Consider the following 22094-nt stretch of genomic DNA (forward strand, 5'->3'; position numbering starts at 1 on the left):
TTATGCTTTAGTGTAGTTTCACACATATGATTGCAATATCACTGCAAAAAAAATAATCATGTCTTTGCTTCCGTGATTTTTGAGCATCAGAACTGCTTTTTTCAACAAAAACATCGGTGCCACTTACGATTTTTGAGCAAGATTTTTTTTTTTATATGAAAGTCAATACGACTATCTAATGTTAAGAGCGCATTGCACAAAAATTGCAGGTCTGTGCATCGCCATGCAGTAAAAAAAGAAAAAAAAAAAAAAAAGACTCCATAGAAAAACATGGGCGATAAAAAAAAAAAGTAATATTGCGAAACGCAGAAAGATACGACATGCTGCGATTTATCGCAAGAGTCAAAACATCACAAATGTGAACGAAACCATTAAAAATCATTGGTTTCATACCTCTACGTTTTTACTCACGCCTTTGTGAAACCGCCCTCAGGGCTCTAGCACATGCGCGTTTTCCACAGGCCCATCTCCCAGGCCACAGTGTGCAATCCATTACATACTCCTGCGTGCCGACAAATCCACATACAATACCTTGGCGTGGATGTACACGTCATACACACGCAGACAGAGCATGTTGCGTTATTTGCGCACACTGTGCAAGGGGCCCCATTGACAGTAATATAAAGTTTATTACCGCGTATTATGCGTGCAAAACTTGCGCTCATAATCCACAGTAAAGACCACTTGTGTGCATCAGCCCTTAACGGGACATACAGATAAGGGGCCGGCGTGCTAAGATCTCCGGAAATCACTGCTTAATGAGATGTTCTGCGACTTTCTACTATACTTTGTTTCATTTCCAAAATGCCATCAGCGAATGAGAACACGGATGACATCAAGAGGCTGAAAACCGGTACAGAACTCATACTTCTCACAGCTGAGGGTTTGTTACAATGTGTCCAGTTTAGACAATCCTTTGGACTCCAGACTGATACACAACTATAAGGAGAGAGCTCTCTGCTGCGGATGTTTTACGTCTAGACTGGACGCATTGCAACAAACCCTCAGCTGTGTGAAGTAGCAGGTCGGCAAGTTATTCCCGTTCACTGACAGCTAGCACAGATCTTGAAAATGATGGAGAGTAGAAGCCCGGAGTATGTTAGAAAGTTGTAGAACTCTTTAGGACTCTATAAAACTCCATGGATGAGGGTTCCGGGGGATCTGGAACAGCTAATAGTGCCGCCATCTGATGGGTTGTGCGTCGCCAACATTCCTTGGCAACAGCTGGACGCAGACAGACAATGGAGGACATTGAGCGGTTTCATGGTTACAGGGTCGGTACGAATGTCGCTGACCATCTGCTGGGAGAAGGAGGGAGCCACACCGCTGCCAGGGTCCGAGGATGGGAGTTCACATGGCAGCACAATAAACGGACGCGGCGTCAGTAAATAGATTCGTATTTATTTGTATACAGCAAAATAGAAATTTGAAGCCGTGAAAACTACGAGATCGAGTAAATACGCCTTGGAAGCTCGGGCCGAGAGGGCGTACTGAATATGAGGTAGGGGCGTCATTGCGTTGCAGGGATGTAAGCTCACCGCGGCATCACACCTGGGCACTACCTACAGGGAAGCGCCACTTTTTTTTTTTTCTATTGTTGCAATGCGTCTGAAATAACAAATGAAGTCACTTCGCAGACGTGCAAACCTCCTGCTGGTTTGTGTATACTGCTCCTATGCAGAATGATGCGTCTCCATGGTTACAAGCAATAGAGCACGGGGAGGCTGATCTCACAACCCTATCGCCTTCATGTGTGATAGCGAGTAGGATACTGCAGGATCAGGCTACACCGGTCTGCATAGTAACATATTCGGGTCGCAAACAGGAAGTGACAAGATTTAAAGGGATTGTCCAGAGTTTGAAAAACATGGCTGCTTTCTTTCCAACACAGCGCCACCCTTGTATGTGGGTTGTGCCTGGAATTCCAACTCATTCCCCATTCACTTCAATGGAGCTGCAATGCCAGACAGAACCTGTGGAAAAGGGAGGCGCTGTGGTTGGAAGAAAGCAGCCATGTTTTTTCTAGCTCTAGACAACCCCTTTAAGGAAAACTGTAAGCAAAGTTACTTAGATGCACCAGAACAATAAAAAAAAAAAAAAGTTTGGTTGTGGAGATGGCGCGCCCTTTAATACAACGCAGCCTCAGCAGGTGACGGAGACGCTGCGCTATTCTGCTTCCTTTTCCACAGGAGCAGTTCAGTCCCATCCAGATCCGGTTACACGTAGCACCTTGGTCCTCCCAGCTCCCCCGCCATACGATATGGGAAAAGTACGCACGATATAACGTAGTATAATAAGAAGCCACTCAGCGGAGGCAAAAAAAAAATAATAACACCACTCGGCAGCCATCTTTAGAACTCAGACCTACTTAAGTCCCCGTCTGATGAGGAGTAAGGAATGTGGTTGGGTCACGGAATAAGTAGCCATGTTGGTTGAGAAGCATCGGCGTTGGTCACATGACTGAGGTACGAGGCACCTTATACCTCAGGCTCGTTCTGAGTGATGATTGGATCCGTTGGATTACGTACCAGTTTAGGCCACAGAGGAGCCGACGTCACAACCTGCGGGATATGAAGTCTCAGTCCGAGCGGATCCATAATCCACGCGATGCCACCTGCTGAGAAAGTTATTGCATCAGACCGCGCAGCAGAGATGCTCATGTGAAGGGGATCATTCAGGTGCGCCTGGTTAAAGGGGTGTCTGGGCTTTTTTCTAAACTGATGACCTATCCTCATCAGTAGTTGTTGGATGGGGGTCCGCCGCTCGGGACTCCCATCCATCAGCTGATTGTCTGGCCCAATCTCCATGCAGTGATCACTGGTCAGAGGAGGAAGTGAGGGCGGTGGCTTCACGCCCTCTGAGATCACCAGGAGGCATATTAACAATTTCGGTAATAGCTCAGCCCTAACAACCAGTCAGGTTGAATCGGCCAACCCAAACAACCAGTCAGGTTGCTGGAATTGTGAATCAGAACCAATCAGGATATGCAACTTTAGTTAACCTTGCAGCACAAAGGGGGCGCTCTAATAACTAAGTATAATATATCAGGGGACAATACAGAGATCTCTCCCATCATCTATTTATACCCAGGACTGTGACTGTAACAAGGGGGCGCTCTCTACGTCTAGAAGGTTTCTACACAACATAGAAGGGGGTTCTTTACTGTAAGAGCAGTAAGACTATTGAACTCTCTGCCTGAGGACATGGTAATGGCGAACTCACTAACAGAGTACAAGAGGGACCGAGAGTCTAGTATTATATGTTATATCACTGATTACTTCAGAACGGTCGGTGATCCGGGGATTATTCCGATTGTCAGATTAGAGTCAGGAAGGAATTTACATTTTTTCTTAAATGAGGAAAATGTGGCTTCTACCCAATTGTTTTTTCTTTTTGCTATTCTCTGCATCAACATTAGGAGGGGGGTTAGCTTAACTAGATGGACACAGTAACAGTATTTTAGGTTGTAAAAAGACCTCTCTGGTTGCAAATCATTGATAACCCACCCCTGGGATAAGTCATCACTAGTAGATTGGCAGGAGTCAATTGCCTGGGACCTCCTGCCCGTTTGCCCGGGCTGCATGTTTGTGCACTGCGCCGTTTTCTGCAGGAAGCAGACAGCTCCATTCTAACTGTAGTGGCTAGGCTTGGTATTCCAGGCAAATTTCCTATTCATTTCAATGCCTGCAATACCAAGCTTGGCCACTGCAGTTAGAATGGATCTGTCCGTTTCCTGAAGGAAACAGGGCAGTGCACAAGTGAACTGACCAAACAGCCGATCGGCAAGCAGCCCAGACAACGGACCCCCGCCAGCCTACTAGTCATAACTTATCCTGAAGATAGGCCATCAATAGTTTACAACTGGATAACCCAAGTCCACCGTTTTGTGTAAACAGCGCCTATGCAAATCTTTGTATGGGACTACAAACAGACCTAGTCAAGTTTTATAATGCCATCATGTATTACTCCACTCATCCGTCTCCAGTTTAGGAAGAAGCAAAGTAATACATGACCGCAGGCTCCACCTATACAGCAGTAAGTAGCCATGGAGACACACATATATGAATAGGAGCTGTATACACAAAACGGTAAACTTGTAACTAAAATGGATTTTACAGGCAAAAACTACTGATGAAACTATTCTCAGGCTAGGTTTCCAGCAGTGAATTGCCGTGGACCTGCCCCTTGGGATCGCTTGCGATCACCTGATTGGGGATGAGAGCGGAAGTGTAATAGGAGGCTTCAGCTGTCATTGATTTCAATGGGAGTGAAACCTTTTATGGCACTTCTGCTCCCACCTCTGATGTAGATATCCGGCCCCGCTGCACTAAGAGTCGGAATCACGGGAAGAGGAGAGAACCTCACCTTACTAGAGGACGAGCCTCCGAATGTCACATCCCAAACTCAACACTCGTCTTCAGCGAGGAGAGCGTAAGGGTTAATGTCAGCCACTTTACTTTTGGCCCCTTTTTTAGGCTGAAGCTGAGTGGAATCTTCCTCCTCATCTTCCTCCTCATCCGCATCCCGGTCACGTTCTTCCTCTTCTTCCCCAGAACTGGAGATCTCCTCTTCCTCCTCTTCTTCTCCAGCTGACAAGCGGCTCTCAGATTGTCCTCGTGACTGAACTTGAGAAATCATTTCCAGCGTCTCCGAGTGTTTCTCCCAAATCTCTGCAGGAGGAACGATTGTGTAAAAGTAAAAAGGCAACGTGAAGAGAGACGTTTACTCACCACCTCCATCTAATATGTATGTCACTGATCCCGCATTATACTCCAGAGCTGCACTCAATATTCAACTGGTGGAGTCACTGTGTACATACATTACTTATCCTGTACTGATCCTGAGTTGCATCCTGTATTATACCCCAGAGCTGCACTCACTATTCTGCTGGTAGAGTCCCTGTATACATTACTTATCCTGTACTGATCCTGAGTTACATCCTGTATTATACTCCAGAGCTGCACTCACTATTCTGCTGGTGGAGTCACTGTGTACATACATTACTTATCCTGTACTGCTCCTGAGTTGCATTCTGTATTATACTCCAGAGCTGCACTCACTATTCTGCTGGTGGAGTCACTGTGTACATACACTACTTATCCTGTACTGCTCCTTAGTTACATACTGTATTATACTCCAGAGCTGCACTCACTATTCTGCTGGTGGAGTCACTGTGTAAATACATTACTTATCCTGTACTGATCCTGAGATACATCTTGTACTATCCTCCAGAGATGAACTCACTATTTTGCTGGTGGAGTCACTGTGTACATACATTACTGATCCTGAGTTACATCCTGTATTATACTCCAGAGCTGCACTCACTATTCTGCTGGTCATGTCATGTGACGGTATTGTCGGCAAGCCGCTATCGCAGTACACATTCGGTGAGGTAGGGCTCATACCTTTCTGGTGGGAGTATCCGGGTGGTCTCATACACAAGCACAGCCGCCCGTCTACAGCGAGGCGCAGCAGGCTGTTGGCGGCCCGGTATGTGTCGCTGCGTGAGGCTTTTGCGGTCTTGTAGCCGCGCTTATCTGCCCAGGCTGCGGAAAGAGAAGAGGATGAGAAGGTTGTCCCACCGTCTATGGGAGGATACAGACATATATACGCAGCGCTGCACCTTCACAGATATCCCAGGCTGTCCAACACTCATCCTGTCTGTCCGCATGGCTCAGCTTCAGGAGGCGGGGCACCGGGATCCGACAGGACAGATATCCCACTGAGGTATATGGCTCCTGGATCTGGGCGATGGGGTAGATTCCTGCCAGCAGCTGGAAGGGAGACAGAAGTGATGAAAACGGCACGTGCATCTATACCGCTACCTTGCCAGGTCACATGGCAAGACTGATCCGCTGCGTTATACATATTGCGGGCAACTAGTAATTAGAGCCGCGCTGCTGCTGTCATGCGGGTGCAACTGCTGGGCCAGCGTAAATACAGCAGTTCACAAGTTTGGCGCGGTGTTGAGGTATCCGCAGGATAGAGGACCTGCACCCGTCTCCCATTATCCAGATAGTCACCTGCTGCTGCTTGTCTATAAGCGATGGGAAGATGAGGCCGGGGCAGTCACACAGCCGCACGGTCGGTGTCAGGAAGTACGTCTGGAAGTATTTGGTGTGGCCCGGAGTGCGGGAAACGCTGACGATCTTCCTTCCAACCAACCCATTAATCAGCGAAGACTTCCCCACATTTGGGAACCCTGAGAGGAGGAGGAAAGGACACATGAGGCGTGCGTACGGCGGTCGGACATCCTCACTTAACCCCACTTTTTATTTGAACTGCCATGAAATAGAAGCCATATGCTTTTTTTCTGCTATGGCGATGAGAGTAACATTATTATTCCCTGTTATCAGCCACTACAGGCACAGCAGAGGCTCACTGCAATGTTCTCCAACAGGATGACTACCGGGACATCCAGAGAAATCCCTGCGACCCCCCCGAATCACTGCAGACCCCCTTATATCCATCGCTGGGCATTAAAGGGCTGATGCCACAAATCCAGTTAATGTAAAGCTCCCTAAAGGAGAGCCCTTAGCAGGCGCCTCCTCAGCTGTACCCGATGTTGTGCTGCTGCACAGGATCAGCAGGCAGCATAGAAGCAACCTGTATCAGCCAGTGACAGGAGAACGAGGCTCCAGCTGTGGGGACACTGACCATGCGGCCCTCCACTGCTCGGCCTGCACATTGTACTATGAACAGCAGGGGGCGCAGTACTATAGAAGAAAACCTCAGAACTCTGTCCTGGATCATTAATGGCATGTAGATTACACTGTATGGTTCCCCTCCATCATGTTAACCCTTTAGCGCCATTACCTATTTTGGGACGTTTCTATTTTTTTCTGGAGGGGGGGGGGGGGGGGGAAATCTTCATCTAAACTTTTCAAAAGCCGTTTTATTTTTCTATAGACATGGCCATACGAGGCTTGTTTTTGTGTGGGGCGAATTGTAGTTTTAATTGGCACCACTGCTATTATTGGTACCATTTTGGGGTACATATGACTTTTTTGATCAGTTTGATTGCATTTTTTTAGGAGGTAAAATGCATAAAAATTGCATTTTGACCCCGTTTAGCCGTTTTTTTTCTTAAGCATTTTCTTTCACCAAACCCCGCTGTTGCAGCAGGAGGCCATCTGTTAGTCACAGCTAGCTCCCATTGTGGATGGCATGGGCTCAGCTTCTGAGCCTGCGCCATCCATAAGATTTAAGTCTCTGGGGAGGGATCTGCTTCTCAGACAGTATGTACATTTACGCCCTGCGGTGGGAAGGGGTTAATCCCCAACCAGTCACTATGTCTCAAATAAATATAATTGGCGCTGTAACGCCGCTGCTCTAAATGCATTTTAACCCCTTAGGGATGGCAACATTTTCCCGTATTCCAGCGGTCGTAACATTTTTCTCCCTAACTTGTAGCGGTACGAGATCTTGTCTACTGCGTGGCGGTTTGGGGTCTCTATAGGAAGTTCTGGGGTTACGTGTCCCCAAATAGACGGTTTTCTGGCGGTATAAGTAACACGCTGGCTGTATTCCATGGGTTCTTACAGCTACAATAATACTAAAATGTCTGTATTTATTGTCCCATTTAATAGTTTTGCACAATAAAAATACTGTTACTGCAGGACGTCTTTTTTGTCCCGCATTCCAGGACTTCTAGTGTTTCTATTTTCTGTTTGCGTGAGGCACATTTATGCAGGACAACTAGAGATGAGCGAGTATACTCGCTAAGGCACATTACTCGAGCGAGTAGTGCCTTAGCCGAGTATCTCCCCGCTCGTCTCTAAAGATTCGGGGGCCGGCGCCGGTGCCAGGTGAGTTGCGGCGGGGAGCAGGGGGGAGACAGGGAGAGAGATCTCCCCTCCCTTCCTCCCCGCTCTCCCCCACCGCTCCCCGGCCCCCGAATCTTTAGAGACCAGCGGGGAGATACTCGGCTAAGGCACTATTCGCTCGAGTAATGTGCCTTAGCGAGTATACTCGCTCATCTCTAAGGACAACCCATAACTTTTCCTGGCACCAGTTTGGGGTGGATTTGACTTTTTGATTAATTTTTATTCAGTTTTTTTGGGAAGCAAAACGAACAGAAAACGTCTAAGTTTTTTTTTATGGCACCAACTGGTCATTTTACAGTAGGGGTCGTTATGGATGTGGTGATAATTATCTTATTATCTTATTTTTTTTGTTTTTTTTTCAGTAATAAAACATTGAGCTACAGAAAAACAAACCTTTTTTTCTTCCATAAAACCACTTAGGTGTGTGGGTCACAATGGAGCGCAGCAACTGAGGGGCTAAAAACTGGACTGTAAAGCCATTAAAAAGCCTAATTAGGATCATTATGTTGATTAGATGAACAAGTATGGTGGGGGAAGGGATGACAACATGGATAAAGTCCATGTTACCCCTTCTTCAGCCTTAGAGTTCATTCATATGGGCATAAATACACTCCGTATTACACACATTATATAGAACACTGAATCCGCACTGATTTGCATTGGGACACACAGACATAGGTTTTCACAGGCATAACAATTGCAGCAGATCCTATTTTGGTCTGAAATAGGCCAATCAAGTCCCAAGAGGTGCAGGCAGGACACTGGCAGCTCCTTGCCCCTCTCTGTTCTGCACACTTGAAGTGAGAGCTGTAAGTTTACAACCTGCTGTATCTTCATCTAGAACGGGGCTGCCACTGCGCATTTGGTCTTGTTTGAAAGACCTAGACTCTAGCCCCATTCTAGACAGAGATAGAGCCATTTTAACAGCCTCCCCAGCCCAATAGTGCCTGGGCTAAACTGTAAAGTCCTTTAGTCCTAGGCTGAGCACCATTTGGGCAAAACTGTTAGGTTATGAAATGGTAAATTACGCATAGTGGAATTAAATGTCTCTTCAAGGAGTCGTCCCATCATTATAACCTATTTTTATACTGAAGCCAGCCGGGCCATCATCTGATCGCTATGGGTGTGGCTTCAAGGGGTTTTTCCAAGATTGATGACCTATCCTCAGGATAGTTGGCATTCACCCATGCTCTGCCATCTATTCAATTAGCTGATCAATGGGGATTGCTAGCGGTGGAGGAAGCTGAAGAGAGCGCTGCAGATCAAAATTTTGTATTAGATGTTCAAATGTTTGCCCAGAAGTCATCCATAAGAGTCACCCACATCACCCATAAGAGTCTCTTACCCAAACAGCCGATGCTCAGCACCCCGTCTTTATAGCGTTCTCTGCTGGGTGCCCCTAGTTCTGCATCGGTGACCTGCTGGGCGACCACCACATCTATCTCATCGGCCTCTTTCTCCTCTGGATCTTCCTCCCTTCCTGTAGTGTGGAGGAGCGCGGCAGAGTCTCTCTCGATCTTCTCTCTCCAGGACGTCAGGTCAACTGAAGGGAACATGAAGGAAGGTAAATGAAGATGGTGGTGCGAAGCAAAGGAGCGGACGAAGACGACATCTGTAAGAAGTCAGTACCGTTCCCAGCAGTGATGAGCTCGCACGCTCGCAGGAGTTGATTGGGGCCCAAGGCTGCATTCCACGCCCGACGCTTCCTCCTGCGTTTCTTAAACACTGATGGGAGACAAGGAGATTTCAATAAAGAGAGACAAGGATGGAGATTTACAGCCCGAGAACATTGCAGAGTCAAAACATCTTAAATGGGCTGTGCGATTATGAAAAAATATTTAACAGCCGGCCATGGGTTAAAACAAAAATAGTCAGCCGTGTTCAGCCCCCCAGAACACAACTGAGTACTTCCCGTAGCGCCATCCTTGAGTGGATGTTCTTCAGAGGTCAGTTGACCACTGCAGCCAACCAGAGGCCACAGCGTCACTGGCCTGAACTCCTGACATCTTGGTGCCATGTCAGGAGTTGTATTTACTGCTTATCTACTTGAATTTTTGCATATGTGACTTCTATCTAATCTATCTGTACGATCCCAATTTATGACTGACAATGCCGCCCAGCTTACATCTTCTGCCATGTATGCAGTCGAACAGCCATTGGAGGGTACATACTGCTGTATGAGATGTGAGCATGTGGCACATTTGGAAGCCCAGATCCTGGATTTAAATGAGCAGCTGGCAACACTGAAATCTATTCGCATCATGGAAAGGACTTCGCTGCTCACTGATCCGGCACTCGCTGTGGTAGATATGGAGGTGGATGATAATACGAGAGAGCAGGATGAACAGGCAGCTAGCTGGGAGACAGTTAGAAAGAGGGGTAGAGGAAAGAGATCCAGGGAGGCGAGTCCTGAACTGGCAAACCCCAACAAAGTTGGCAGATGAGGGGATGCCATTACAGGATTAACACTGCTCTAGTACAACATGCCATCTAACCGCCAGGGGGATGTCTGCTCCAGTAAGAAGGGGGAAAGGGAGTGTAGGGCGGGCTAGACAGGTCCTGGTAGTGGAGGACTCAATTATTAGGGGAACAGACAGGGCAATCTGCCACAAAGACAGGGGTCCATGGAACGGTGTGTTGTCTTCCTGGTGCTCGAGCTTGACACATTGCAGATCGGGTTGACAGATTACTGGGAGGGGCTGGTGAGGATCCAGCGGTCATGGTACACATTGGCACCAATGACAAAGTTAGAGGTAGGTGGAAGGTCCTTAAAAATGATTTCATGGACCTCCAAAGTAGTAGTTTCTGAAATATGTCCTGTACCACGAGCCACACCAAAAAGGCAGTAGCAGATTAGGGAGGTAAACAAGTGGCTACAGAGTTGGTATAGGAAGGAGGGGTTTGGGTTCCCGGAGAACTAAGCTGACTTTGCTGTCGGCTATGGGCTCTAACATTGGTACGGGCTGCATCTCAGTCGGGAGAGGGCAGCTGTGCTGGGGAGAAGATGGGTAGAAGGTTGGAGGAGTGTTTAAACTAGGGACTGGGGGGGGGGGGGGGTCTGTCTTTATGTAAAATCCTGTTTAAAGCCACACTACAGGAAAATAGATGTGAAGTAGATGAACATTTGGAGTCTCCATGAGTGGAAATACATGGAGGGAAGAACAATAAAGTCCTCATAGGGGTTTTCTATAGATACCAAATATAACAGAAGCTGCTGAAAATCTATTAGTCAACCAAATAGATGAAGCAGCAAATCCCAATGAGGTAATTATTATGGGTGGCTTTAACTATCCGGATATAAACTGGGAAGCCAAAACCTGCGGATCTCATAAAGGTAGCAACTTTGTTGATTACTAAAGATAATCGCCTTACCCAACTTGTACAGGACCCGACCGGGTGTGTGTGTGGCTATTTTGGACTTAAAGGGGTTGTCCCGAGGCAGCAAGTGGGTCTATACACTTCTGCATGGCCATAATAATGCACTTTGTAATGTACATTGTGCATTAATTATGAGCCATGCAGAAGTTATAAAAAGTTTTATACTTACCTGCTCCGTTGCTGGCGTCCTCGTCTCCATGGTGCCGACTAATTTTCGCCCTCCGATGGCCAAATTAGCCGCGCTTGCGCAGTCCGGGTCTTCTGCAGTCTTCTATGGGGCTCCGTGTAGCTCCGTGTAGCTCCGCCCCGTCACGTGCCGATTCCAGCCAATCAGGAGGCTGGAATCGGCAGTGGACCGCACAGAAGAGCTGCGGTCCACGGAGGAAGAGGCCATCTTCAGCGGTGAGTAGAGAAGTCACCGGAGCGCGGGGATTAAGGTAAGCGCTCCGGTGAGCTTTCTTTACCTCCCTGCATCGGGGTTGTCTCGCGCCGAACGGGGGGGGGGTTGAAAAAAAAAAAAACCCGTTTCGGCGCGGGACATCTCCTTTAATATTAACCAATAGACCTGATAGAATAACAGGGGTGCAGGTTGGTGGGCATCTGGGAAATAGTGACCATAATATAATACATTTCCACTTGTCCTTCACGAGAAAAGTTTTATAGGGAGCTAAAAAATGCTAAACTTCAATCAGTCCGGTCAGCTTAGTGATGCCCTACAGGTTCCACTCTCCCGGGGCTTCAACCTGGAGAGGCAAGGGAACTACAAAGTTCCTCCCCTGTAAAATGAATTAATAGGCAGGTTGGTGGGCTCACCCCCGATGCTGGAAAGGAATCATTTATCCATGGTGTCCAGATGCTAAGAAATCTCTTGTGTTTGTCTTCTGATATGGATGTTAATTTCTCGTTGACCAAATACCAATTCATTCGATGCTAACCTCGGAAAAGTCAAAAGAGGCTTTCCGCCAGGAATTTGCAATAGTTTGTTTTGCAGCTAGAAAGAAGAACGAGATTAACTTTCTGGAGTATGGGGATATATTTGCAGTCTTTTTGTTCAGCAGAGCCTCCCATGGATCTTCACGCAGGTTATGATAGGTTACTGAATAAATTAGGGAATATGTCCTAATCCACAGTCTTTTGACTCTAGGACAGGACCCCCAAATGTGGAGCATATCTCCAAGGGAAGAACAACGTCAGAATCTCTAGAGTAGCCGGGAACCGCATGTGCAATTCTGGTGGGGACCAAGTGCCAGCGTAGAAGAATTTTATATGAGGTTTCCCACAAAGTGTGTTGCGTGCGCCCCCATTGGTTGATCTCCAAATCTGAGATCACTCCTCCTCGTCTAGAGTACTGCCTAAATCCCATTTTATTACATATGACAGTTGTGTGTGGTACGTGGAATGGACAAGGCCTGCACAGATTTGAGAAATGAGTCCTTTTGCTTGCGGATATTTAAGGCAGAATGTGTCAAAGGGAGTATTAGTGTATGGGCAACGTGTGTTTGAGAAGGGAAGATCGAAAATTCTTAAGCTGTAGATAAAGAAATATTTCAGAAGGGGGTAGGTCTTTATTTTCCTGATTGTAGAGAACTCTACCACACCATCCCAAGAAAGTAAATCATGTACTTTGGTAATGCCTTTGCTTGTCCAAACCTGAAAGGAAAGGGCGGATTCAAAGCCTGGTAAAAATAAAGGATTATGCAAGAGTGGTTATAGGGGTAGATGGGGGACATCAGGTTTCCAGAGTATTTTATGGAATCACAAACTTTTAGGGAGTGTTTTATAATGGGGTTCGAAATAGTGCATAAAATCTAATCTACTGTGCAAGGCTGTATCTCCATGGCCTCAAGAGCAAGCCAAAGAGGATCATTAGTTGTAGAGTGAATGGAGGCTATCTGCGCTGCCTGGTAGTATTTCAATACTATGTCTATATACAGAGTGGAACACGACGCCCTAGGAATAGAGTTATTCCAGATTAAACGGAGGGACATCTGCTGAAGGGTCTTCTTTACTCTTCAGTAAAGGCGTTTGGGAAGAAATGTCATCTTTAAAGAATTCACCCTTCCAGTCCATGATATATGGTATCGGTCCCAGCTTTCCAATAGTAGTCGGAGTTCACGGAGGAGTGGGATATAATTTTGCGCATATAACGAGCCATGGGAGTTTGTCAAACTTATACCCAGATAGCCCAGCGACCCGGACAACCATTTAAATGGGAAATTAGACTGAAGTAGGGAGGTCGTATGTGGGGACAGTGTGAGGTTAAAAGCTTTTGATTTTGCCTGATTAATTATCAGGCCTGAGAGTGACCCGAACCTGGACAGTTCCACAATAAGATTAGGGATAGTTTTATGAGGGGAGGATATTATTGCTGATAGGTCATCCGCAAACATACTGATTTTATGTTGGATTGAAGCAATTTCTATTCCTTTATTGTCAGGATTGTTGCAAATTTTTATTCCTAATGGTCCCAAGGCTAAAATAAAGAGGAGAGGGGACAGTGGGCAACCTTGTCTTGTGCCTCGTTGGATCATAAAATTGTCTGAGCAAAAACCTTTATAATGGACAAAGGCCCTAGGGAAATTGTACAAAAAAATTCTCAACCATGTTAGAAATTCGGTGGGAAACTTCCAATGCTCCAATACTGAGAACAAGTATGACCAGCCTAAAGTATCAAAGGCATGTGCTGGCCCTTTAATAAATAATGTAGGAAAAATCAAATCTTTTAAAACGCTTTTTCTTCAGTGTATTCACAGAGAAAAACTAAATGTCAGATGAAACGCAGAGTGCTAAAGTAAACTCTCCACTAAATGTCACCAGTTTAACCCAGGAAGAAGTGTGGAGCTGCCTTAAAAATATAAAAAGTCACTGGGTCCCGATAGCATACACCCCCCGGGTTCTAAGGGAATTAAGTAATATAATCGAAAGACCGTTAGTTCTTACATTTAAGGACTCTATAGTAACGGCGTCCGTTCCACTGGATTGGCGCATTGCTTCTAGTCCTTCCATGTGTGGATGAGAATAGGGCTGATCCCTCTGCACGGTGACAGCCCTTCAGATATTTGTAGGCAGCTATTAAGTCTCCTCTCAGCCTTCTCTTCGGCAAGCTAAACATTCCCAGATCCTTTAACCATAGGACATGATTTGCAGACCGCTCACCGTCTTGGTAACTCTTCTCTGAACTTGCTCCAGTTTGTCTATGTCTTTTTTTAAATTAAGGTGCCCAGAACTGGACACAGTATTCCAAATGCTGTCTGACTAAGGGCTTATTCCGACAGGCGTATATCAGTTGGGTTTTCACGCCCAGCCTGCAAGGGGAGGAGGCGGGCCTGGCCGGGAAATAATGCACAGAGCTCCCGCCCCTTGTCACTGTTTGCAATGGGGGGGGGGGGGGGGGGGGGCAGAACTTATCCACAGGTCTTCTGCACCGAATCCTCTGCTAAGATTGACATACTGGGGTTTAGATTCGACACAAAATGGTCAATGTCCCCACAATGTGTGGATTAGAGTTTGAGAATCTCATCGAAGTTGCTGCTACTGTAAATGCTGTGGATTTTATGTGCAAAAAATCCACCCAGTGTGAGAATGGCTTACAGGGGAAGATTAGAAGCTACAGAGACATTGAGGATGATGGACGCCGGATATGGAGGGCTCTCGGTCTCACCTGCGGATGGGTCTTGCTCCTCATCAGGATGTCGGGGGTAGGAGGTGAAGCAGACGACATGGACTTGTGGAAACTTCTCCTGGAAATAATGCCTCCAGGCTACGACCAGCGACGGTGGCGCCAGGTCAATCTTATTAAGCACGAGGATAAGTGATCTGCCCAGTTCTTGAGTTACATAGTCATAGAGGGCTGGAGAGAAATGTAACACCTGCAAGGACAGATATCACTATGAAGGAACAGTCCGCATACAATATGTTACTGCGCTGAGGGGGCGGAGCATGACACCGGGAATCAGAGAACACACGGCCAAGTCAATAGTCATGTACCGCCCTTTAAGGCAGATATTATTCTGAGTGTCCCCTTACACCTACAATAACTCTAGTACTGACCGGATGCCGTATGTCCGTTATCAGGAGGACGATGTCCGACATTTCCAGGACCCTCCACAGTTGGCGCCAAGTCTAAAAATGAGAAGAAAAAAAAAAAAAAAAGACGGAAATTTATCATCATCTCAAGAAACTTTCTAAAGATTCCGTTTTGCAATTTTTTTAACAATTTATTTCAGAAAAGTTCTAGCGAAGTTCTACCAAGTGCTCTTAGAAACGGACAGCAGTATAGCTCCGCCCTGCCGCCAGATATGCGACCTTATTGCTATCATCTAAGTTCCCACAATGCAATGGAACTTATAAATATCTAACCAACATCCGCCAGCTGAAGCAAGAGCATAGGATTACGAGGCAGGACCCAGTCTGGGAAGTTGCCGTTTTTAAGATGCCGCGGCCGAGCTAGAAGGACTTGTGCTGCATCTGGGGAGCGGAGCACGCCCGCCAGCTCTTGCTCGCTGCACCCAAGTGTAATGGACTCACCAATGGCGGTTGTTTTCTCACCTCCAGATTGTGATCGAAGTAGCTGAGCTCTTGAGGCGAGTGCTTCTCATAAATCTTCTGCAGATATTCCTTGAAGGCCCGCTCCTCCTGGGACAGCACGGCCTCCTTGCTCATCTCGTAGCTCCAGGCCGGTCGTTTCGGGAAGTCCAACACTGTGAGGGAAGACTTTATTACTCCACGATGCACACAAGTAATGCAGAAGTGACGGGATATTCTTACTCAGGTCAGATAAGTAACGGACCCCGTGCTTCTCCGTATCGGGGTCACTTCCTTCCTGTTTGGTTTCTAAAGACGGTGCAGCACCAATCAAAGGGAGCGACTCCTTCTCGCAGGTTGCTATAAATGTACAGAGTCGGACGGGATGCGTCGGCCTTAGGATCTCTGTCCCCGTCATCTGAAGTAGATGTCAACTATAAAAGTAAAGCCGACATCCTGCTGCAACGGCCAGGACCAGAGTTAAAGCGTAACTGCATTGTCTAAAAACTTTAGGTATGTCATAACGACATCAAAAGTTTTGATTGCTGGGGGTCCGCCAGCTGAGACCCTCACCAATCACTAGCATGAGCCACCTGAAGCGGTCATCTGAGCAGTCACTGCTTGTTAGCTCAAGACAGAGTCAATAGAAAGTCAATGGGCTCATTTTAAGCTTACGATCAACAGCACTAAGAGGAGCGCTGCAACGGCTTCATTCTAGCGACTGGTGGGTTCTCAGCACTCGGACCCCAGCCATCAAAACGTTTTTAGAATGCGCAGTTACATTTTCACTCTGATCCTGGCCATATAACTCTTTAGAATCCGCAGTCAATACTGACCGTGGCAACCATATGTTTTACAGAAGGGGGGTTACAGGGTTTCCTCTGAAAGCATATCATGATTGCCCACACAGTGTGTTCACAGGATGCTGATGGGTAGCTATGGCAGCTGAAGGATAAGGATGGCTTGTCAGCCATGTACAATAACCCAACAGTTCCTGCTGAGGCATAATACACTGCAATACAGTCATCCAGAAGTATTGCAGTATATTATGTGGTCAAAAGATCACCAGGCCAAGTCCCCTTCCACCAAGAAAAAAAAAAGTGGCATCACTGAGCTCATAACAAGCCACAGAATAAGGACCCTTTCACACGGGCGACAAAGTTGCAACATTTTCTCGCGTTGCGACAATGCTACAAATCGCATGTATGTGAAGCTCACGCTTTTCTATGGGTTCTTCACATTTGCGATGTTTTGTAGCCTGCTACATTGTGAGTCAAAGGCTTTGCGGGTTTTGTGATATGCACGTGATTTGTGAGGTTCTGTAGCCCATTTTTCTCTATGGAGCCTTCCTTTCTATTGCATCGCATGAAAATGCGATTTTCGTGCCTTGTGATGCAACATTGACAGTAGGGAATCTTACTGTCGAAGCCCTAAACTAAGTCCTATCTGCAGAAACCCCCCCCCCACATACATCACTTAGAAGTGCTGTCCAGCACCGTTGCATTTTCTTCCCGTTCCCTGGCAGCTGTCTTCAGCATCTCTTCTGGCGGAGGATTGGAAAATCCAACCTCCAGGAAGCACCACCTCTGATTGGCTGTGATTGATTCATCAAGTGCTGCCTCTAATTGGCAGAGGCAGCGCTTCCTGGAGGCGGGGATTTTCCAATCCCCGGCCAGAAGAAATGCTGAAGACAATTGCCAGGGACTGGGTAGAAGATGCAGCGGAGCCGGACAGCACTTCTTGGGTGATGTATTCTGTTTTTTATGTTTTCTGCAGCTAGGGCTTATTTTGGGGGTAGGGCTTATATTTCAAGCTTCCTACCCGAAAATCCTTGCACGTGGTGCTACAAAGTCGAGCGATATTGTGTTGCCTGCGTGAAACTGGCCTAAAGATAACATGTTATTTGTACCGCACGCTTAACAGCGTAAAACCCAAAACCCTGAAAAAAGATGAAATAATTGGAGTTTTTCCCCTTCCCACCTCATTATATGTAACCATGGTGCCATTAATAACTCATTGCCCAAAAAACAAGTCTTGTACGACTTCAGGGCAAAGAATGAGGTGTAAGAGGATCCTCTGCGCTGTACAACCCTGTATGCACAACCTCTATCACTTCCCATTTACCTGAAAGAATGCAGAAAACATGCAGTTTGTGTGTGAACTCTAGAATAGTCGTTGACCGACGGCCGCGTCCTGGAATGTGCATGCTCATCACCCTCTAGGCATTGTGTCCTCGCTCTCCTCTGAACACTGACACAAAGCGCCATTGAAAAGCCTTCGGTCCCGTCCTGTCAGCTTCTCCCTCACCACCACATGAAATAGATAGATCTCTGAGCGTGGTAGATGGGGGCCGAGTTCTTGTATAGAGGCATTTTGCAAATTGATGGCTGAAATCCCCCATCTTCTTTAGGATGTATCCATATCATCGCCTGGGTTTTTTGGGCTGTAGTACACGAGGCCCCTCAGAGATTCTTAGAGGGGCCCCTGGCAAGAAGCACATTATGCTGGGGCTCCAGAATAGCGAGGAAACCAAGAAGTCAACGTCAGCTCACCCTGCGGGGGAATGAAGCATCAGACAATGCCAAGGATAGGCGTGTCTGATCATCAGGGAATCGTTGACTGGGGACCCGTTTATTGACTTCTTTTAGGAGTCCTAGGAGTGAAGGAAATGTTCTCAATAGAACAAGGGAACAAGTATCGACCCCTCTCTACAGACTAACAATCCGGGTGGTAGGTTAGGAGAGCGGTCAGAAGTGAAGTTTCCCTTCCGCTACATTACCTTTTTAGCTAACTCGCTCCCAATCAGAAGTAACTGAGGAAAGATATATGATGTAAGAGACTTGCTGAGCATGCCAGTCCTGAGACAATCTGTAACCTAGATCCAAATGAGAGCAGTCTGATCATGCAGCATATTTAACCCCTTATTGACAGCGCTATAGTGTTTTTACGTTCTGCAGCTGCAGGATGTGTATAAAGGGAGATCGCACGGTGATCTTTCTTCATACATCCTGGGTGCCGTTTTTTTTTTTTTTTACAGCCGACACCCAGTGACAACAGCACCAATGAGCCACGCAGCTCATCGGGCCTGTTAACCCTTTAAATGCCACAGTCAATTCTGACAGCGGCAATTTAAATCCCCTGAACGATGTTCGGTGGTCCCGTACAACCACCCCCCCCCCCCTCCACCCCCATCGGCAGGGTCTCCACTGATCAGCTGTTTGTCAGGCCAGTGTGCTGGTGGATTCAGATGATTTCTGCAGGAAACATACAGCTCTGTTCTCATTGCAGTGGCCAGGCTTGGTATTGCAGGCACAGCTCTCGCTGAAATGCATGGGAACTTAGCCTACAATACCAAGCCTGGCCACTATGATGGGAACACAGCTGTTTGCTTCCTGCAGAAATCAGCTCAGCACATGATCTGAGGATAGGTCATCAATAGTAAACAACTGGAAAACCCCTTTAATGAGTAGCAAAGTTGCGCAGGATAGAGCGAGAGAAACGACCCCCCATGAAGTTACCTGAGCCTGGCCGGTAAATCTTCTCTATATCCACCTCAAGGTCCGTTTCCACGACTGGCTCCAATATCTTCTCCCGAGCGAGTTTCTTCCTGCGTTCAATTTCCTCTCTGCTCTCCCTTTCAAACTGCAGCCGGTACCTGTAAGAACGAAGCGTTCCGTAGAGGTTCATATGCAGAACGAACCGTCCGAGACCCCAAATCACATCTATACATACAGTAAAATTACTGGGAAGCCATTAGATTAGATGCTGTGGATTACCGGACGGTTATAATACAGTGTCTATATAATGGACACATAGCGCCCCTGATCCCTCATGATTGTACTGAACTGAGACTAGACATGCGCGGCGCCGTGTTCCCATTATTATATACCAGGCACAGTGCGGTGCATATTAGCAGCAGCGCCGAGTACTGCAGCCCTGTCCTATCCACTTGAATTAGATGAAGTTGTAGAGCTGCAGTACCCGGTGCGACGCTGGGCTCAACAAACAAGTAAGGGGATGCAGCCCCTCAAGTCCACTGATCAGTGGAAATATCGGGTGCCCCTCCCCCATCTGATATTGATGGCCTATCTTAAGGATCAATATCAGAGTCTTGGCGAACGCTACCGAAGTGATTTTACGTATTTCTGCATCTTAATAGCGCACCTGTTGGGGTCGTATCCTTTTTCTCCAGGCCTGATGACTTGCGGCTGCTGATTGGTCCTCCTCACTTGCGGGCGGACGCTCTCGCTGTCCGAGGTATCCGTGTTCTCCTCACCACGTTCTCTGCTCTGACTTCGGCTGTTTGACTCGGACCTGCCAGCTTCAAGTGGCCCTGGCAAAAAGGAACAGAAGAGGAAGACAAATTAGTAAAGTCACTGACCCTATAACGTTCCTGTGAGGGGACATCCGAGGTATCAAAAACATTTGTAAGGGCAGGAGGCGTTACAAGCCGTACGCCACCCCTCACTGCTCTGGCGTGCCTGTCCACACCACTGGCTTTTTGTGTACATGACTGCAGTAGTGATATTATGTATTCCTCCTGTAGCTGCTGCAGCCAATCATTGCCCTCTGTAGAGTACGGCAGGGAGCGAACATGGCTGCAGCTCGTTATTTGACCGCATTTCCTGCCCTTGCAAAAACGTTTCAACATCTCAGACTTTTAACACGATGTGACGGCGGCCAGAGCAACAGAGGCAGAGTTGTCTGCTTGCATGGCACCCTGCATATGTGTGTCCAGTGAACCGCTGATGACCACCCAGCTCTTGAATGGAAAGTGCGACGAGGGCTGCAGCTGTACATACCACTCTGGATCCTAAGAAAGTTAGGGAGATGCATAAATGGGAGCTGCGACAGCACCTCTCGATAGGCGATCATCCAGCCGGACACAATATGGTGATTTAAAGGGGCGGCCGTGTTCTACTGACATTAACAGGGATGCCAGAGCAGAATTATACTGGTAGGAGGAATTATTATGTTTTACCTGCACAGCTGGAAAGTTCACGTTTGTACAGCGGTGCCCCCTTCCTGAGCAATAGCTGATGTCATGGAGCTCCTGTCAATAATGTGGCTGCTGGTGGATAGGAATGTGACCTGAACCATCAGCGGCCTCCAATAATACTACTCACCGCATTAGAAAAGTAGCCATGTGCAGTGCAGTACGTGGTGTTCAGTGGAGGCTGCTGATGGTTCGGGTCACGTGTCCCTCCGCCAGCAGCCATGTTAGCAACCGTTGCGTCAGCAAGTCACTAGGGGGCGTCGCTGTACAGATGTGAACCTCCTGGCTGCGCAGGTTAAACATATTTACTCCTCTTACGAGTATAATGCCAGCCCTGCTTCGCCGCTAGCATCGGTTCAACATGGCCGTCCCTTTAACATACAATTATTTGATGTAAATAAAGCTTCATAATAGTAAAGTAAAAAGCTTTGCGGCTTTCTAATATTCTGCATGCTGAAAGTGATCCACAGCTTCAATATCACTGCTTGCTGTCAGTGAATACTTCTCACAGCTCAGGATTATCTACCATTGTACGCAATGAGCTGTGAAGCCCCCGCTGATATGTCGGAGCCCCTCACTTGCTCAAAACTATACCACGGCAGCCATCAGGATGTGGCGAGGTTGATGCATTTCTTTCACAGAGGATTGTCTAGACTGGATACAATGTAACGAGCCCTCAGCTGTCAGATGTATTAGGGCTGGGTGGGTCTGGATGCTCAAATTCAATGACAGCAAGCAAAGATCTTAAAATGGTAAGGATCTGAAATACATTAGAAAAATCGCATGACTTTCCATTACACAAATTGCGCAGCAGACATTCCCTGAGAATACGCACCGCGCTTCCGCTCCCGCTTGTCCTGAAGCTGCTTCTTCTTCTGCTTGTTGCTAAATGGCTTCTTACGAGGCATCTTTCAGTATCGTAAACCAAAACTCGTGGAGATAAAGCGGTCCTGGTGGGTGACCCGGGCGTGCCGTGCTATCAATAATAGGGAGACCTAATACACCGCCAAACCAGTGCACTTTCTAAAGCCCCTGTTGCAGGAAATGCATGGCTCCCTTCATCAGCACCCTCCACACCCACTATGCAGGGCCAGTGCCCTCTGACACCCTCTCTAGGCGCACAGACAGTAACCCTGCATTGCCTGGCGACAACTAACCAGGACAATGTGCTTCTATCAGCCCTGGTAACAGGAAAAGCCCGTTGTGCGTTTCACGCCTCTAGCCCGACACCTATCAGCCAATAACCGAACAATATGCGTGTCACGCCTCGAAGTGCTGTTAGAATTAGCCAATAAGAACCAGCCTATGCTCAACCGCCTGTCAAGTGACTTCTCTCAGCCAATGCCCAATAGTCATTTGGGATGCGTTTC

General features: G+C 47.3%; 1 protein-coding gene across 2 annotated transcripts; it reads right to left on the reverse strand.

The window, feature by feature from the left end:
* Window positions 1-1381: 1381 nt before the first annotated feature.
* Window positions 1382-21931, reverse strand: GNL1 (G protein nucleolar 1 (putative)). Of its 2 annotated transcripts, none has more exons than XM_066581554.1 (13): window positions 21560-21931; window positions 19893-20061; window positions 19247-19383; window positions 15753-15904; window positions 15255-15326; window positions 14866-15073; window positions 9456-9551; window positions 9172-9369; window positions 6024-6202; window positions 5624-5774; window positions 5406-5546; window positions 4366-4670; window positions 1382-2614 (listed from the first exon to the last, which is right to left on the reverse strand). In XM_066581554.1, the coding sequence occupies exons 1-12, from the start codon at window positions 21630-21632 to the stop codon at window positions 4405-4407; spliced, it is 1842 nt and encodes a 613-aa protein (XP_066437651.1). In that variant the 5' UTR covers window positions 21633-21931; the 3' UTR covers window positions 1382-2614; window positions 4366-4404. The 2 variants fall into 2 exon arrangements, with proteins under 2 accessions (XP_066437651.1, XP_066437652.1); XM_066581555.1 differs by having other exon boundaries at window positions 1382-2617.
* Between the last annotated feature and the right edge of the window lie 163 nt (window positions 21932-22094).

Source organism: Eleutherodactylus coqui, chromosome 10, assembly GCF_035609145.1.
Source record: "Eleutherodactylus coqui strain aEleCoq1 chromosome 10, aEleCoq1.hap1, whole genome shotgun sequence".
Taxonomy (NCBI): Eukaryota; Metazoa; Chordata; class Amphibia; order Anura; family Eleutherodactylidae; genus Eleutherodactylus; species Eleutherodactylus coqui.

Bases quoted from the DNA above. Each gene is read 5' to 3' on its own strand.
- GNL1 (XM_066581554.1), bottom strand. From the start codon at position 21,632: ATGCCTCGTAAGAAGCCATTTAGCAACAAGCAGAAGAAGAAGCAGCTT. The intron at 15,327-15,752 runs GTGAGAAAACAA...TCTCATTTTTAG, and splicing joins ACTTCGATCACAATCTGGAG to ACTTGGCGCCAACTGTGGAG. The intron at 15,074-15,254 runs GTCAGTACTAGA...CTGTCCTTGCAG, and splicing joins TAACGGACATACGGCATCCG to GTGTTACATTTCTCTCCAGC.